General features: G+C 49.2%; 7 protein-coding genes across 7 annotated transcripts; 5 read left to right on the top strand and 2 right to left on the bottom strand.

The window, feature by feature from the left end:
- Positions 1 to 32: 32 nt before the first annotated feature.
- Positions 33 to 933, top strand: N7519_009717 (uncharacterized protein; the record flags this gene model as incomplete). Its single annotated transcript, XM_057296490.1, has 2 exons — positions 33 to 363; positions 434 to 933. The coding sequence occupies 2 exons, from the start codon at positions 33 to 35 to the stop codon at positions 931 to 933; spliced, it is 831 nt and encodes a 276-aa protein (XP_057144372.1).
- A 384-nt stretch (positions 934 to 1317) lies between these two features.
- Positions 1318 to 2257, top strand: N7519_009716 (uncharacterized protein; the record flags this gene model as incomplete). Its single annotated transcript, XM_057296489.1, has 4 exons — positions 1318 to 1664; positions 1731 to 1889; positions 1941 to 2011; positions 2082 to 2257. The coding sequence occupies 4 exons, from the start codon at positions 1318 to 1320 to the stop codon at positions 2255 to 2257; spliced, it is 753 nt and encodes a 250-aa protein (XP_057144371.1).
- A 1110-nt stretch (positions 2258 to 3367) lies between these two features.
- On the bottom strand, positions 3368 to 4820 carry N7519_009715 (uncharacterized protein; the record flags this gene model as incomplete). The annotated part of the gene is made up of 2 exons (XM_057296488.1): positions 3368 to 4633; positions 4698 to 4820. 2 exons carry the CDS (start codon positions 4818 to 4820, stop codon positions 3368 to 3370), a joined length of 1389 nt encoding a protein of 462 aa, XP_057144370.1.
- A 592-nt stretch (positions 4821 to 5412) lies between these two features.
- Positions 5413 to 6861, top strand: N7519_009714 (CENP-N/CHL4 family protein; the record flags this gene model as incomplete). The annotated part of the gene is made up of 1 exon (XM_057296487.1): positions 5413 to 6861. The coding sequence occupies one exon, from the start codon at positions 5413 to 5415 to the stop codon at positions 6859 to 6861; it is 1449 nt and encodes a 482-aa protein (XP_057144369.1).
- Positions 6862 to 7681: 820 nt separating this feature from the next.
- Positions 7682 to 8759, bottom strand: N7519_009713 (uncharacterized protein; the record flags this gene model as incomplete). Its single annotated transcript, XM_057296486.1, has 5 exons — positions 7682 to 7763; positions 7829 to 8067; positions 8140 to 8198; positions 8289 to 8421; positions 8514 to 8759. 5 exons carry the CDS (start codon positions 8757 to 8759, stop codon positions 7682 to 7684), a joined length of 759 nt encoding a protein of 252 aa, XP_057144368.1.
- A 720-nt stretch (positions 8760 to 9479) lies between these two features.
- Positions 9480 to 10782, top strand: N7519_009712 (trafficking protein particle complex subunit 13; the record flags this gene model as incomplete). Its single annotated transcript, XM_057296485.1, has 5 exons — positions 9480 to 9546; positions 9605 to 9611; positions 9671 to 9794; positions 9845 to 10363; positions 10414 to 10782. 5 exons carry the CDS (start codon positions 9480 to 9482, stop codon positions 10780 to 10782), a joined length of 1086 nt encoding a protein of 361 aa, XP_057144367.1.
- Positions 10783 to 13421: 2639 nt separating this feature from the next.
- Positions 13422 to 17083, top strand: N7519_009711 (dDENN domain protein; the record flags this gene model as incomplete). Its single annotated transcript, XM_057296484.1, has 7 exons — positions 13422 to 14052; positions 14152 to 14788; positions 14829 to 15066; positions 15124 to 15183; positions 15238 to 16573; positions 16629 to 16883; positions 16941 to 17083. The coding sequence occupies 7 exons, from the start codon at positions 13422 to 13424 to the stop codon at positions 17081 to 17083; spliced, it is 3300 nt and encodes a 1099-aa protein (XP_057144366.1).
- Positions 17084 to 18062: the final 979 nt, after the last annotated feature.

The following is an 18062-nucleotide window of genomic DNA, read 5'->3' as shown; positions in this document are numbered from 1 at the left end:
GCCCAAGCCGAATAATAACCACACATAGAATCATGGGGATGGATTTTGTCTTCGTCAACGTACAGAAACCAAGGGACGCCCTTCAGCTCGCCAAAGAGCCCGAGTTCCGGTCTCACGTGACGCGTTATCAATGGAAGCAAGCACGTCGAGATAAGCGACTCCGGACTAGGCTCCTGCTGGGTGCGGCGCAGCTGGATGTTGCACAAGATGTGAAAACCACTGAAGTTCAAACCCGCCCCGGGTTCGACTCTTTCAACCCGGCACCAGCCTTGATATCGCCTCAAATAGGCGGACTTAGGGTGGACCCCTTCAAGTCTTATCCTATATCGGTCCAGCCTTGGACTCCACTCCTGGTCGATCACTGTAAGTTTATTGAATTTGATTTAGTAAATCTGGACTTTATTAACATCGTAAGACTTGATGAATATGGCAGTTGATATTCCCGAGCTTGACCAGCCTGGGACCCCCGGTCTTTTGAGGACCAGTTGGTTTCCATTAGTCATGACCGAGCCCGCTTTGTTCTCTGTCATTATTCTTCTTGCTGCATCGCATTATGCCTCCCTACAAAGTAACCCTAGCGGTATGAAAATGAACCTCCTCGGTCTTCGCTGTGAAGCTATCCTGTCCATCAATCGCTGTCTTGAGGCTCAGCAGCCAGGGACTGTAAATGATGCTTTGATAGGAGCTATAGCAAAGATGGCAAGCTATGAAGCCATGTTCGGCAGTCTCGAGAACTACAGTATCCATATGCAGGGTCTCGCACGAGTGATTGGTTTACGAGGGGGACTCACAACACTAGGGCTGAATGGCTTGCTCTATCGGATGGTGATTTGGATTGACCGCAATTCCGCTTTCTTGCATGGATCGGCGATGACCTTTGTGGATGAACTTCCGCCAGATCCGAATCCTGGCCAATTCCTGGGTAGCTCCTGATGGGCAATGTAAATCTTTTCCTTGAAAACCAATCAAAGAATCGAATTCCCGCATGACGACACGACATCGCGCATCATGAAGTTCATAGAGTTTCTTGATGGGGACTTCCTAAACGGGATACCACATCCAACTTTGGGGAAGTCCGACCCACATCTTACCGCCAATGAAATAAGGTATTTGGGACTACGCCCCACATATTTCCGATTGCAGGTAACGCATTATAATGCGGCATCTAGGTATACGCTCACTATACGCTCAATTAGAATAGGTTCAGTTGCGTACTCCTGAATATATAAGTAATGAACATCTCTCGATCAAAGACTGCAGTTCTACCACACAAATTATCACAAACCTTCGTTGTTATTACCTACTTTCAATATCAAAATGTCTCTTTCTGGTAAAGTCGCCCTTATCACCGGCGGTGTTAAGAACCTTGGTGCTCAAAGTGCCATCGAGCTCGCTGGCGAGGGCGCCAATCTTGCTCTCCACTATCATTCATCCGGCGGCGAAAAGGAAGGAGCCTCGCTAGCAGCCTCCCTTAAGGAAAAGAACCCTTCGATCAAGGTCTCCTTCTACCAGGGTGATCTGACCTCTGCAGCTGCAGTAACGAAGCTGTTCAAAGATGTTGTCCGTGATTTCGGCCATGTTGATATTGTGGTCAACACGGTAGGCAGAGTGCTGAAGAAGCCTATTACAGAGATTAGCGAGGAAGAATATGACACGATGTTCGCGTAAGTATTGTGTTGGGGAAGGATAGTGCAATGTCTCTAAGTATGGCTGGCTAACTACATATTTAGGGTCAACTCCAAAACTGCATTTTTCGTTCTTAAGGAAGCTGCTGCTCATATTACTGATGGCGGAAAGATCATCACCATTGTCACTGCGCTCCTAGGAGCCTTCACTGGCTACTATACCTCTTATGCTGGTAGCAAAGCTCCCGTCGAGCACTTTACTCGGTAAGTTGCCAGTTCACTATCGGCCGAAGTCCTGAGCTAACAATATCGTAGGGGTGTTTGCAAGGAGCTTCAATCTCGCAGCATCAGTGTGAACAATGTCGCCCCTGGACCGATGGATACCCGTAAGTCAACATGAATAATAAAAGGATACACTGCTCGTTCTAGGGATCTAACAAGTTACGTCCTCAACAGCTTTCTTCTATCCCCAGGAATCTCCCGAAGCCGTGGAATTCCACAAAGCAAACGGCATGGGCAACCGTCTCACCATGGTCAAGGACATTGCTCCTATCATTCGCTTCCTTTGCACCGATGGTGCTTGGATTGCCGGCCAAACCATTTTTGCCAATGGTGGATACACTACTCGTTGATTGGTTTTTCGAGTCGTAGCGGGAAAGCTCATGGTTGATCGCAGCTACTGCTAAGTCTTACTCATGTCCAAATGTACACTGATCTTGTTATGTTATGAATCAAAAACTAAATCCAATTCAGGCTCCAAGTCAAGTAGTATCCTACTAGGAACGGGGAAAGAAAAAATGACCCTATAACGACAAGTTGAAAGGCAAAACTAACATTTCAGCCGAGAATCAAACATTGGCGTCGGTCCCATTTAAGGCAGCTGCTATTGGTATTATATATACTGAGTGTTAGAGAAACATTGAGCTTAGTTACTTATACAGCTATTTCCGGATCCAACGTTGATACTTGACTTGCTCGGACTATTTAATAGGCACCAGGTAACAAGAAGGACTGTCAGCTGGGGGCTTCAGTCTTTTAACGCATGCCAGACGGGACTATCCCTTCAGACGGTACTATCCCCTAGGACTGTGACATTTGGAGTGAGAACAGGTAGCGTAAGAATTTGACCTGATTCCAGAAGTATTTTGAGCCCAGGCATATCCATAGAGGATAAGTGTCGGATATATATAAAACTGTGTACTTATAATAAGAAGGTTGTACTGCGGTTAGCCTTACTGAATATCTGGACTAATTGGTTTTATATGGATAGCTCGTATTCCCAAGTCCGAGAGCGTAGATATGGAGGCCCCAAGAAGTCATGATGTCCTTGGTATTGAAACGAGTAACCCATGCTATGAAAGACGCAATAGTGATCCTCTGCCTGAATGCCGTGGACCATTGAATACTTGTCCGCCAATCCAATCATCTAGGAGATCCGATATGTGTAAGTGATGCTACCAAATTGTGTGTTTAATGCATCAGAGGCAAAACACCTTCCATTACCATGTACTATTATTATCGCGCATCCGGTGTGTATAGATTCTAGGCTGAACCTTCTGGTGAGTCGAGGTGGAAATAGAGAGAAATGGGTCCTGAGTAGATGGCCAGCAGACATAGACCGTAGCAGATTAGTATATCATGGCAAAGGCCAGATGTGCATGATGCGTTTGTTCATAGTATATGCTATGTACAATGTGTCCCCAGGTATTAGCATAATATATGGAAGTCTCGATGACGGGTCGTTATAAAGAGGAATCTTTCATCCAAGGAACCTCGACGTCAAGGGCCTTTGCCACCCTGGTCGCGGAAGAAAGACATCCCTCTAATAGTACCATCCCGTCCCAGCACCAACCACCAACAAGCCAGACATTTCCATCCCCGTTCCGCCAAAGCTGGCTCTTGTCATCTCCAGACTTCTTCTGACTGAAAATTTGGTTGACAATCTGTCTGCTGGTGGGCGATCGCAAAACACGAGTGAACGTGGCAGTATACAGGACCTTCTCGGGGTCAATCGGGGAAATTGGATAAGTCGTAATAAGAGCAGATGACGGATGTTCATGGACAGTCTCAGTTGCCGTAGCATTAGAGCACATGTGCAGTGGGTGAGGTGCTGATTCGCCGGCGTTCAATGATACTTGCGCCCAGAGGCATTTACTAGAATCCCGAATCCGGGAAAAGTCGCGGTGCACGACGGATTGAACGGTCGTTGTGGGAACTGCATCCATTGCGCTTCGGAGAGGCTGGAAAATCGCGCCAACCACATCAGGCGTCACGGCCAAAACGACATGGTCAAATAGTCGTGAGTTGCTCTGGCCATCACGGGTATCTGTCCAGCTCACTTGAACTTTTGTACCGATATTCTCGACCGCCGTGACCTTCGTGCCAAGTTTATACGTCAAGTCTTCGGACAGCTTTTTCTCGACATATTGAACTCCACCAAGGACAGTGTAGTGATTCTTACGGAAGGTTCTCCTCCCATAACCGACCAGATCAAGAGCTGGGAAATCCATCAGCGCATCATGTGAGCAAGTCGCAACACTCGCGAAGACCGGCAGGAAGTAGTGCTTCACGTAGTAACTGGGCAACATAATCCTCTCCACATATTCACGCAGAGATTCCTCCGTACCCGACGACTCCACCGTTTTGGGCGCTACGAAGAAACAGCAGGCTTTGAACCAATAATAGCATATTGCCAGGTAGCACACCTCGATCAGCCACCCGGTCCATGATAAGCCCTCCGGACGCAATGGAGGTAATTGGTGGTTATTTGAGGAATGCATATAGTATGGAGACGGTTGTTTTCTGGCATTATCCGGTAGCGACGACAAAGAGTAAATGAACCGTAGCGAGCCGTACGGGATGCCGAAATAATCGTACATTCGCTTGAGACTTTCGTAGTATCCGTCGGCGAATGTGCGCATGGGAAGATCGAGACGTTCGGGCTTCGCGCTTCCGTCTTTTTCGTTTGTGAGATCATATGATGCAGAATCGAGCGAAAGTTTGTCTTGCTGTGTGTTTTTGTTGGGATTAGTTTTAGTTCGCATGTATGATGTAGCGGGTGAACCTCTATACCTTTTCGAATACTTCCACGTCGAATCTGCCCTGAGAATCATTCCTGAGCATGTATGCGACCACTAGCCCAGCCATCCCTGTGCCAATTACCGCAACATTTTTGCGTGGTTCGTTTGCATCCATAATGAAGGAGGGAAAGGTTCATTCACAGTTGCAAGAGAAGGAAGTGTATATGATACTTCCCGTGACTGAGAAAGAAGTTTAGACCTCGTGGAGTCCAAGAGTCCAATGTTCGCTTAAAACGAAAGTTGACGGCATCATACAACTTTCAACATTTCAACAATGGCTGTGAGAAGCGGGTTAATTGCGACCCACATTTTTGTCAGCAAGCCTCGGTCTCCTCCCTTGAGCACTCATGCACGATCGAATAATGCATATTATACATATCACATATGATAGGCCAATAGGCGTTGCATAAGATTAATGCCTTCCAAGGTCAAGTGACCACCAACACTTTAGTCCACAAGCTGCATGGATCGGGCATGGATGGACCCATGGATCAAGGGCACCGATGACATAATCAGTTGATATCAATACTTATCGGCTTATCAGCACGTGCATGTTTGTTGATGGTCGATTTTGGAATCTGGACGGAAGAACTTGGACAAGCTCGGGAACAGATCAAGATACGGATCCAGAGGCATGCACCTACCATTGACATAAGACGATCTTGAACTTCCCCAGGTATTGGCACAATACCTTGTCAACTACGGCCATGGCGCGTCCCAAAGCGGTGCGCGCCCCGACAACAGCCAGTCTTCCAAATAACCTCCGCATTCCCTCATCGACTCCATCCCTCACAAAATCCTTCGGAAAGCTATCCAGACAAGCACTACTAGATCTAGCATTTACGTGGCTTGATGATCGCAACGTCGCCTCATTCCCACCATACTTGCAGACCAACGATGATGGCCCCGACGATGACGATGCCCTCCCCTACCCTGCGGGGAAGACAACCGAAGAAGTCCGCCAGGTGTATGAAGATCTGCAGGATCGAAAAGGTGCAAAGCGCGAAGTTATTGAACGAATCCTAGAAGGCGACTGGCGGCATGGAATCACACTGCGCCAGCTGGCCATGGCAGACCTTCGCTATATGGACGACCACCCAGCCAGCCTTCGATGGACTGCACTCGAGCTTAGTCGTATTGATACAAAGCGCAAGAACTCCAAAGGTCTGCCACCCCCTGACTGGTCCGGTTCTGTACCGCGCATGCAAGCGGCAACATTTGTGCAAAACCTCCAACGAGAAATCTCCCCATTGGTCAAGGCCCACTACCACCTCGCCCACTCGGCTACACTGCCGCTGACATTCCTACGTATCTTTGTTGTTGACTCGCCATATCAATCCCCCAGACAGGCAGCCGAGATCTTCACTGACTCGTCCCGAGTCATCTACGTCGCTTTCCCGGACAGTTGCCCTTACGTCTACACGTCCATAGCAGCATCCACCGGATCAAGATCTGCTCCTTCAGCAAGCTCTGTGGCTACTGACACTCGAACCCTTCAGCGTCTGGTGCGCGATTCCATTCCCAAAGCTTTATCCCGCCCACATGAACGATTCTCTCTGCAGGTGACATCCCTGGCAGCCAAGAATCTGCCCACACTCCTAGCCCTCCGTGGCCCCGGACGACCAACGGCCTCGAATGGCGCCTTTAGCATCTTTGCAGACGCAGCCACTGAAGGAAGTCCGTTGGACCCTCGGCCCTCTAATACAGTCTCGCCTGAAGAGCATATCCGAGCGAGTTATTCCAGCCCAACAGAAGGAAAAGAAAACACAAATGGCCCGGCGAGCAAACGAAGATCCAGCGGTATTGATACATCCCCCCTTTCTCCGGATTCGAAGAAACGCCGTCTGTCCATCCACTCCCGATTCGGCACATTGGGGTCATCACTCGCCCCGGCACCGCTGGACCGACTTGATATCCGGCTCCTCGACAAACCGGGCTCTAGTGATGAACAATATGATGATGACGTTGATGATTCTACCTTCACGCCACCCGCCTTGTCACTGACTTTCTCTGGCTCCGACGTCATCGGCGGGATTCGCAAACTTGCTGAGCTAGGTATCGTTGACCCTGAGCGTATGCCGTCGTGGATGACTGGCGAGGAAGGCGTTAGTGTCGCGACTGTTCGACTGGGCCGACGGCTTCAAAAGGATATATAGAATAATCTGTTTGGTGCACTTGGATTTTGAGGAGTTGAGAAGCTTGGTGCTTTTTTGTTTCTTGGGCCGTTGGGGCTTGATGTGATACCCGGACTTGGGATATGGACTTCCTTTTGTCATATTTAGCTTCCCTAGTAAAACTGAACTTTGTGAGATCTCTCGACTGAGTGTACTAGCAACCAAATGTAGTCTACGCTCGACATTGAAGATTGTAAAGAGCGGTATCAAATTCATTTAGTGCATACAGCATAGAACAGTTCAACCCATACTAACCAGACCAAACACCACATTCCCGAATCCACAACATGCATAAGATATTTTATCGATAAACAGCACCACAAGTTGACTCCCCTTATTCCAGACATTGCAATGAAGCAATCCATGCTTGCTTGGGCTTGCACCAGCAAGAGTGTACGTCACTCAATGATAGATCTCTGAGAACAAAAGCTTCCCGACACGATTTCCCAAAGATAAACCGGCTCAAATAAAAGGCGAATTGATGAAAAGAAGACAACAACAAGAGAGTTTTCCGCAACAGAACCGTTCCTTGGTCTTACATCTCCACAGAGGTGACACGCCCAGTTTCGTGCCGATCACGCTCATCCTCGTTGCGTCTTGACTTTAGTATTTGGAGCTTGACAGTGATAGGATTAGCAGCGTACGAAGACGAGTCGCCCAAGAAGCCCAAGAAGCAAATCGTTCGCAGGGGTTCCTCCGAGGAACCGGAGATCAAGACGTGGGATGGACTCTAGGAACAAAACGATACTGATCGAGCCATGACATCCAGGGACTATTTGTCTCCCACGTTTACATATCCGCCTCAGTTACCATCATCCTTGGTTTGGACGACCTCTCTGCTGAGATTGGGCGCTTCACGTTCCTCGGTCTGCCACGAGGCTTTGCTATATGCGGAGAGCTGTTGAGTTCCAAGTTCTTATTACGACTCGGACAAGTTGCTATCACTTACCAGTAGAGACAACAGAAAACAGTGTGGAACGTACGCATAGCGGCCTCCCACTTCTTAAAACAAGCCTTATGGAAGTTGCTGCCGCATGTCTGACACCACGTAGTTTTCTGATCTGTCTCAAAACCATGGAAACAGATTGGACATTTGCCCTCGACAGGCTTCCTTTCGCCGGCGGAAGTAAGGGTGGTCGTGTCCAAGTTCCGCTTCAAGGACAATACAGCAAGCATCGCGCGTAGCTCCTTATCAATGCGAAATTGGGTCAGGGATATGTATAACAAAGTGATGTTATGTTGGGATCTACAAGGACTCACGAATGGCAAAAATGACCGCTGGTACATCAGTTGCTCGGGGACATCCATCGCAGATAGGACTTCAGAACGCATTAGCAAAGAACAGGGCTGTGCAGAATGGAGTAGGTATGTATCTTCTGAGCCCGGGCCCGGGCTGGGTTGAGACTTACCAAAGCAGATGTGCTTGCACTGCGTCTTCCGAAATCTGGCATCTGGACAGTCACAGGTAGGGACTTTGCCAATGACCGTCTTGTAGATATTGCCAGTAGACCCAACAACTTCAAATAAGATTTGCGGAATATCCTGCGTACCGCCAACCTCGTGTCTAATCATATACATGCTTAACGCGAAGCTAATCAGCCAATCGAAAGTATGCCATAGTCATCAATATTTACTTGCATTTGACTTTGAGTGCGCGAGACTCTTTCCAAGAACCCTTCGGGGGGTGAGTCTAGCCATGGAAGAGTGCGCTTTCCAGACATGAGTATTTGGAAGGCACTGGGCGGAGTGCGCTCTGCAACTTGGATTGGGTTCTCAGCTCTAGGCTTGTTACTAGGGCTAACAGGTTCCACGGTGGGTTCGGCTTTGGGGTCAAAAATATCAGGGCTTAATGGCAAACCGGGAGAAGAGGAACGTTTCATCACTTGTAGTTCGACAGTAACTCTGGGACATGTGTACTTCATTAGAGTACGAGAAGATACGATTCTAGGAAGGTAGGGGACCATGGAAAGAGGATGTGTTGCTACATATATGTATTGCAAAAAGCAAGATCTAGAGGGCAAACCCGTGAAGCGTTAATGACTTTGCATGGAGACTTAGAAAGATATAACAGGCCTTTGTTCTCAGCAGGTAGGGCATGTTTGTTCTAAACATGCTTCCAAGGTTCCCGCTTTCGCTTAGGCTTGTCACCATTTGAATCTACTTTGACCATAGTAGTCTATACATGGTGGGATAGTGAATACAAGAGTTTATAGAGGGTACCTAGGCAGGAAACCTATATCACATACAAGGCTTATCAATGGTAAATGTGTGTACTCAGCCCTATATACTCCAAGCTCCTTTCCCATCAGTTAGTAGATGTTGAATTCTCTAAGAAGGTAATCATGCGGGCCAGAACATTGAAGCAGTACATATAGACAAAGAGATTGAATGTACGACTGTATGTATCTGTGGTAGTCGCACACTCTTTGGCGGGTGTTTGCACTGTTTGTTTGGGGCAGCTTCCCTATCGCTATCAGCTCGTGGAGAAGTGGACTGTCCCTCCTCGACAAGATGACGCTATACTGCAACGCCCGGCATTGCAGCTAATTCTTTACTCCTCCATTCCCCCCCTCTGGAGCTGATATTGGAACTTATTCTCCATGGCGCGCCCACGGGCTCTGTCGGGGGCTGATGCCCCGAAGGAACCACATGCGGTCTCTCTCAAAGGTATGTGAATACAACTCGACCAATAATTGGACTAGCAAGCTAATTATGAATGGGTTAGTGTTGCGGTAATTCGAATGGTCCATATACCTCCCGTTTATGGCAGCTCCTGACTATCGATACACAGCCTTGCGCGGCCGTCACTTTCTTATCAACATCCTCTCCCGACGTCTAAAACCAAAATCTCCACGAAAGCCTCACTAAGCTATCCGTCTAGTGATTCGGATGATCAATTCATTTTAACGCCTCTTGTGAGACAGTGACTACCCACCTCAAGGAAACTGTTCACTAATGTCAATAGCTTACTCTACCTCCCTCTTTTGGATCAGTCTACGTCGGAGAGACCTTCGGATGCACACTCAGCGCGAACAATGAAATCAATGATGATAACAATGACAGACTCCTCACGTCCGTTCGTATAGTAGCGGAAATGCAAACACCTTCCTCAGTTGCGGCACTGGAGCTGGAGCCACCCAGCGACTCCGCATCAACAGATGGCCTCAAGATCGGCGAGTCATTACAAAAGATCGTGCGGTTTGATTTGAAGGAAGAAGGAAACCATATACTAGCTGTCAGTGTCAGCTATACGGAGACAAAGATCGGCTCAGATTCGCAGGCAGCTAGTGGCCGGGTCAGGACTTTCCGCAAGTTATACCAGTTTGTGGCACAGCCCTGTCTGAGCGTGCGGACCAAGGCGTCCGAACTTCCGCCGCTCGAGGTAGATAATAAGTCACTCGGTCCGTACGGGAAAACGAGGTTACTCCGGTTTGCCCTGGAGGCACAACTGGAAAACGTGGGCGAAGGCGCCGTGGTAGTCAAGGTATGAATTTTCTATTCATTCCCAGCGAATCGGTGGATTTTCTTTCACAGCGAAGCGCGGCTGTTCCTGAAACCCCGCCTGGGTCGGAATGCTCAAAAATTTGGCTAACATCGGGGGATGGACAGCAAACGAAACTAAATCCCAAGCCACCGTTCCAATCAAAATCTCTAAATTGGGACATGATGAACCCAGATATGTCAACCCGGGCACTACCTACACTCAATCCACGGGATGTCCTACAGGTAGCATTTTTGGTGGAACAAGAAGAGGGCCAGAACGAGGGACTTGAAGCTCTCCAGAAGGACCTGCGACGGGACGGTCGTGCCACACTGGGTCAGTTGTCAATTGAATGGCGCGGTGCTATGGGGGACAAGGGGTTCCTGACCACGGGAAACCTGATGAGCCGGAAACGCACCTGAAACGCGGTGTGCAACGAACCCACCGGATCGTTTCCGCTCCTGTAGCACGATATGGACGCCGATTTGTATGAGTGCATCCAGCCGGCGGGTTGCATGGAGGGGGCCGCAAGGGCGGTTTGTACACATTTCCAATGTCCCACTCACACAATATTACCATTGGCATTGGCAGCAGCGTCCTAAATTGGGGGGATGTATAGTGTAATATGGGCTCTGAATATATCCACACAATCTATGTAGGCTCGAGAAAGGCAAAGGACTGCCTGAGGCTCTAGAATAGAGTCCGATGCATTGGCAGGGCTCCCTGGCGCCACTAGCACGGAGCGGAAACCAGCCTTGCCATGCAGCCAACGCTTAATTTTTGTCGCACGGCAATTCTCTCTCGGCAAGGAAGCTCCGGGCTGGACATTTGCACCCTCTGACCGCGCATTTTACTACCCCTTGTCCATAAGTCTCGCACAAGATAAATATGTCAATAAATAGAAAACGAGAATTCGTCCTCGGGCCAAGGCCACGTATTCTACGGGATATCACGTATAGAAACGATAATTCGGGTATGTATACATATACATGTAAAATATCTTAGCCAGATTCGGATGTTATGGAGTCATCTAATGGAAGAGTCTAGACTCTCCAGGGCTGGCTGATCAATGGGGTTCAGCGGTTCACATGCCCGATCTCGAAAGATCATTATCCGCAATCTATGTCTCGCACAGGCTTCTATTTTAGTTTTACTCCCGGTCTTTTTATCTATTGATTTTCTTCTTTTTTTTTTGGTGAATATACGGAGTTTAGGCTACTCCGTACTGTCTGTCGATCTGCTCCACCGCCTCTTCTCTTGTCAAGTCGTACACACTGTTGACTGCATTGAGTGTATGCGAGTACGAATGTACATCGACGGGGAGATGGCCCGAATAACCTTGCCCAAAATTCTGGGATGCGACCAGTCGAAAAAAGGGCTATCGGTGCAGGGGAGCCCCTGTGCCACGTAACGCGGGTATTCGGCGTGTCTAGGGCATTAAATAGATGTATTTCTATACACTATACTCCGTATGGAGTAAGTATATTGGAAATTTGGAGTTCCACGTGTATGTTTACTTGTCCAGGATGGTATAGAGATAGTACATATACAGAGTAGTGCCTCCATACATACATGTACGAGATCCTTGGCGGATCCAGGGGAATCCTGGCACTGGAACGAACTGTGGGATTCATCTACGTAGACTATCAGATTACTTTATATTTTTGCAAGGTTATTTTATGAAATCGGTACTGTGGAAATTGATACACTTAAGCGATGCTTTCACCCCTCGGTGCTCCACATTGTCCAACTGTAGTATTGATCATCTCCCCGGGACAAGCCACCCCACTTGGTGACTCCTGGCTTCAAATCCTATGTACCAAAGTACATAAAATAGTGTGTCATGCACAAAAAGACACTCCCATGGTATGTTGTAGGATCAGAAGAAAGGGTACGGAGGGATTGTACATCGCTGCGATGGAAAGAAAAAGGCCGTCGAGCAGACACAATCTAAAAAGCAAGGTTCCCACGAGGAACTAAACTGTAAAGTAAAAGGTTACAACCCTCCCGACGTCGGTAGTTCCCGATAGTCTTACCCCCTGAAAGTGTCGAGAGGTTCCTAAAAAAGTCAGATATAAAAAAGAATGACATTGTGGCGTATCGAAGAACCCCTAAAGTCCCCTAAATAGAAAGACGTGAACGCCATGTCTCAACTGAAAATAAACCCCAACCCCATTACTCCGTACTAGCAGTTGACGAACCTCGTTGAGAAAAGGATCAGCCAAGACCCGCTTGCATCAGAAGCTCAACCATGGATCACGGGCCTCTATGTTGTACGGAATAACCCCTTGATATTTCCTTGATTCGGTTGATTTCCTGTATTTTCTTGATTTTCTTGATTTCTTAACATTATTAGAGATCATCTATATATGGTAACATCAAGAATAGCAGAATAGCACACAGTTGATATCAGTATAATGAACCCGTATTATGGGTATACCCCGGAAGTCTGGAGTCTTGGATTCCTTTTAGAGTCTAGCCCACCAATGCACATACCTGCAGGCTACGGTGTCAAGACTCTTGTGCATGGATGCTAGGGCTGTGAATGGCCCGGGCCCTTGACTGGCTTGATTTGTTAAATGTTTGGACTTGACACGGGCAACTCTTTACCATTTTCATATAGTGGAGTAGAGATGTGCACACATTTAAATGTCCTCCGAGTTCTAGTAACATTATTAGTGTACGCAACCACCCGTGATCCTAGGGGGAAAAAGAAAATATAAGGCAAGGAAAGATTAAAAAATAAAATAAGAAATAAGAAAAGGCCGAATTACTGTCAAAGGGAAAATATTTGGGTAGAAAATGATTACGTAGAATAACACAAATAAAGAGAATCAGTAACTCCTTTTTTTTTTTAAATACGCTTGACCTTCAGACCCCCAAAATTGATCTTCGCTCTGAACTGCCCCTCCCTCCCGTTCTCCCCCATTTTTATCATCCCCCCTCCCGAAAACTACATGCGCTCAATTCCACTGCGCATTCCCTTTCCTGGAAATACTGCGGTCCATGTGGTGACAACCAAGGCATTAACCCGCTACAGTCCCCCGCGACTCTCTCCATAATGCCATCGTCAAGCACCTCCGAAGGCGCCCCCCTCGCCGATTACTTCTGGATAGCCGGCGTGGATGGTACTGAGATCCTGGACACCTTCCAGAGATTGGGAGAAGATTACCGTGCCAACGGTGCCGCATCACCAGGCCCTGCGCTCGCCGACACAATTCAGGAGGATGCCGATGCGGAGGAGGAACACAACCCGGATGGGGTCTCCCGGCCAAACTCGATGCTATTCACCGGCCCTAGCCACAGGGGTTCTGCCCAACGATTATCCACGCTCTCCAAAACCTCAGAGGGAACAAATGGGGCTGGCAGTAATAGTAACCGGAGCAGCATGACCGTCAAGGGTGCCTCTTCGCCCCTGCGTGCCTCGGCTCTGTTCTCTGAGGACTTCGATTTCGACTCTGCGCTGTTCAAGTTCGCCAACGAGCGGGAATCCTTCCTAACCGACTTAAGCTTGAGCGCTGGCGCTATTACTCCGAATACCCGCCCGCGATCTAGGGTTCGTACACAGAAGATCGTCTCCGACGATTCGCCCTCGCCTGGCGGTAACTTGCTGAGGTCGGGTATTGGGAGCGTGCGACGATCCTTTCGGGATATGAACAGTATGAAACGACAGCCGTCAATCGCTCGTCAAGGTGAGAACTGTTCTTTGACTTCACTTTCTATCCACTCTGGAACGGGTTTGTGGCCGGAACTTTCTCTAGATGCACTAGCTGACAATGAACTGTCTTCAGCTTCGGTGCGAACTTCTCGGCGACTTAGCAACTACAACTCGGTAATCCCTGTCCCTCAACCCCTCGAAATATCCCCTACAATGCACCCGTTGAAACGACGATTCGAGCCCGTTCTCCTCGACCGATACCCCACGCGCGGCATGCCGGACGAGACGAAGCAGCGCGGCAATTTCCCCGACTATGTCCCTATGTTTGCCTTTCCGAATGATGTCAACATCGTCTCCTCTGATCAGCGACCGCGCTCTACCTGGCACGGATTCGCCATGACAACAGACAATGGATCTAGGCTGCACGCCATCTGTGTACTCATTTGGATACCCCTCAACCCAAATGCCGCGGAAGAGCTCGAGAAGCGTTGCGAGGAATGGCGAAAGGACAACATGACAGACGAAGAGCGTGAGCTGGCTGCAAGCCTAGGCGAACGGTTGGCATCAGAGCGGGCCAAATTATCCCGGCTCCTAGCTCAGCTGCCGACTGTCCCGTCAGGATCTGAATCCCGCGAACAGCTCGAAGATGATATCAGCGCCGTGGAGGAGAAGATTGGGCTAATGACCGACCTCCTCCGTCCAGTCCGGCACGGCGCAGCCTCCAAGATCGAGGGTTTGACCGATGGTGACACTGGGTTCTGGATCCCCCCGTGCGTACGGTATCCTGGGCCGAGAGAGCACGATGACGAGCTTCTGGAAGGAATGGCTCAAGGCCGTCGTGGTGCCCATGACGGAGGGTAGTGTACAGCACGTGCCTCCACCCTCGCCGCGCATGGGTATATGGCAGCCATTGGAGCGATATGTCATGAATCTCTGCACAGAAGCGTTCTGCCCAATATCCTCGAAGACTCAGGTTGAGATTGCGATCCGTGAGTTACGTTTGTTCGCACGCAAAGAGGCGCCCAATGAGATCCCTGGTTCTCGGAATGTATGTGCACCGCAATCTTGATTGGGTTCTCCAGACTTTTGCTGACTGATTTTCCAGACCGATCTCTATGCCTTATTCCGGACTTTGTCGGTTCCCAACATTATCATTCTCTTTGAGGTAAGCTTAATTTGCCATGTAAGTTGACAAGAGACAATGCTAACACCACGCAAGTACGCTCTTACTGAATCCCGTATCATCTTCTTGTCTTCCCACACCTCCATGCTCTATCTGGCAACCAGAGCGTTGGTCGATCTTTTGTTCCCTCTGGAATGGACAGGCGTTCTCATTCCTGTCCTACCGGCACGCTTAATCCAGGCTCTCGAGGCCCCTTGCCCATACATCGTGGGTATCGAGCGTCGGTATGAGAAGGTGGAGCTGCCCACGGACGACTTTGTCCTGGTTGATTTGGACAACAATATGATCGAAAGCACCATTCAACCGACCTCTCTTCCGCGACATCAGCGCAGGAAGCTCCTCTCCTTGCTGCAGCTAGCTGCCCCTCAACACAGTCGATGCCACGTCCCCACCGGGCCTCCCGCATATGCCATCGAGACGTACCCATGGGACTCGTTCATGTCAGAGAGCAAGGCCAGTTTCACATCCAAAGCGCCTGCAACTAATCTCGCGAAATATGTCGGTCTCAACTCTAGTGCATTCGGTGCAACAGCCGTGATGCCAGGCTCCTATACACCCCCGATCTTCAACGTCTTCCTGCACGCCCGAAATGAGGGCGGCTCCTCTCGTGGGTACTCATCTCGCGGTAATGAGCGTCCCGGGACCAGCTCCACTATGAGAGCTAGTGCCTCTCCGCCATCCCCGAGAGAGAGTTCGCCTACCTCTGGCTTCTTCCCTCCTCCACTAGCCCCCTCTCGCAATGACTCCGGTATGGCATTGCAAGCTTCCTTGCGCGAGAAGCGTTCCGGTCATTTCGATGCCGCCTCGCGCCGAAGCTCGTCCTTTGGAATGAGTCGACGTCCAAGTGCTCCGTTCCTGGGTCATGCTTCGAATCTCTCAGTGACAACTCTCAACACTGACTACGGTGGCGGATCCACATATGCACCGTCTGTGTATGCGCAATCTACCATCGCTGCGTCCACAATTGTCCCTCAATCCACGTACCAGCCCGTCGGCAATAACGACGATACTTGCTGGGCCGAGGGTCATTATTTCCAAGTCCAACCCTGGGATGACAAGTTGACCTGTGCCATATGTGATGAACAGGCAGAGGAAAACATGTACAAGTGCTCTGCATGCAAACTGATAGTCCACAGTCGCTGCACCTCTATGGTGTGTCTGCCGTGTGATGCAGCGTTCCATCCGGATCAAATTCGTGCGGCGTTTGTCAGATGCTTTGCTAGCTTGTTCTACACGTACAAGAAGTTCCTTCTGCCAGCCAGTGGTGATAAGAAGAAGTCCGGCATGCATTACAATTTCAACGTGGAGGCTTTCATGAAGAGTCTTCCAAGTGAGCATGCCGAGTATATTGCAATTCTGCAGCAGACTCAGGGTAAGTTGGCGAACTCTCGTATCGCATTGCGGAGTAAATACTGACGCAATACTAGGCTTCAATGAGTTCATCAGTGATCGTGAGCGAACAAATCCGAAGTCCAAGGACCCGCGCATGACCCTGTTCGACGAGATTGTCCTTTCAAAGCGCAACCGCGGCCGCACATCCATTTTCTCCGGACGATCGACAACAGACTTCCTCTCAGACACCTCGAACCATCTGTGGCGCACAGCCAACGCTACCTTCTTCGCCCCTAACAGCCGCAGCCAGCAGAATCTTTCAGCTGACTACGGAAGACTTCCGACAAGAGGTACACTCGAAAGCTCCAACCCCCAATCCAATCCGCTCACTGACAATTTCACTGTAGCGCCGGCACACCTAGATACCAGCCTGATGACAGAACCCCGCATGATCCACGGTGCACCACGGGTCTCCAAGACGGCAAATACTGCTCGCAGAAAGCCGCTGCCCAAAATGATGAACGGGCTCGCCATCTCTCCGCCGAGTTAATTGGTGCGATTCCACCCGCGAGTGACCCGTACATCATTTCTCGATATCGGTGGGTCCTGTGTGCGCGGCAATGTGCCATGCCCACCTTTTCGAAACACTTGCTTCTGTTTCTCTGCGCGAGCCTGAAACATGAAACTCCTTTCCAACTCCAGCTCGGGTCCCGATTTCCCCGGTTCATGGCGTTGCCCATTCCATGCTTTATCCAACGACGACCCAATGGGATTACATATTGCCTGCTGCGCGTTTTAGTTTGGGCATGTGTGTTCCATCCAAGCTGAGAATGACAGGCTGCTGGCTCGGCTCAACTCTCGCTTCCCGATATTATCCCACAAATGGAACGCTGCACGTGTGGTTGTACACCTTTGGCCTCTCTCCCGCTTGAACTTATCTTCCTTACTTGACCTACCATGCTCTGTCGTGGTAGGCACACGACATCTTGAAAGATGTCGGACAGTCCACGCGCCGATCCTCGGTTGTATTGCTGTCCTCGTACATAGTGTTGACTCCGGCTTGATGCACGGAGCCATGAACAAAATTCCCTAAAAGCGCTATCTCGGTTTGCAAAGCGATATGATGATTATTTGTGTGCCTGATATTGATACATACATAAATGTTTCTTCTCTGGACCAATGCCTCTTTGCTTCTCTTGCCCTTTCCTCCCTGTCTTATCTCTCAGCCTGCGTTTCTCATTTTCCTTCAGAGCCCTGTTACTACCCAATACCCCCTCTTGATTTGGCTGGTATTTTTCTCTCCTTGTGTCTTAATTGGTTGTCTGAAATACAATGCTGGACGGATCTAGTCCCGATTCTGTCGTTCTTTTTTCATATCTCACATGTTTGCGGTGTCAAAGGATCATCCGTGCCTATGCTTCGTGATTCATGACTACATATCTCCGGTATATTTTCCTCCCAGGTCCGATTAGAGCTGTCACTTAATTCCGGTTGCTTCGCCTGCGTCGAGGACAGAAATAACAATGAAT

This window comes from Penicillium mononematosum, assembly GCF_028829835.1.
Source record: "Penicillium mononematosum strain IBT 11891 chromosome Unknown utg000005l:1.0-9366267.0:1.0-9372171.0, whole genome shotgun sequence".
Lineage (NCBI taxonomy): Eukaryota > Fungi > Ascomycota > Eurotiomycetes > Eurotiales > Aspergillaceae > Penicillium > Penicillium mononematosum.
The sequence above is the reverse complement of the archived record's forward strand: the minus strand, read 5'-3'. Positions and strand labels throughout refer to the sequence as shown.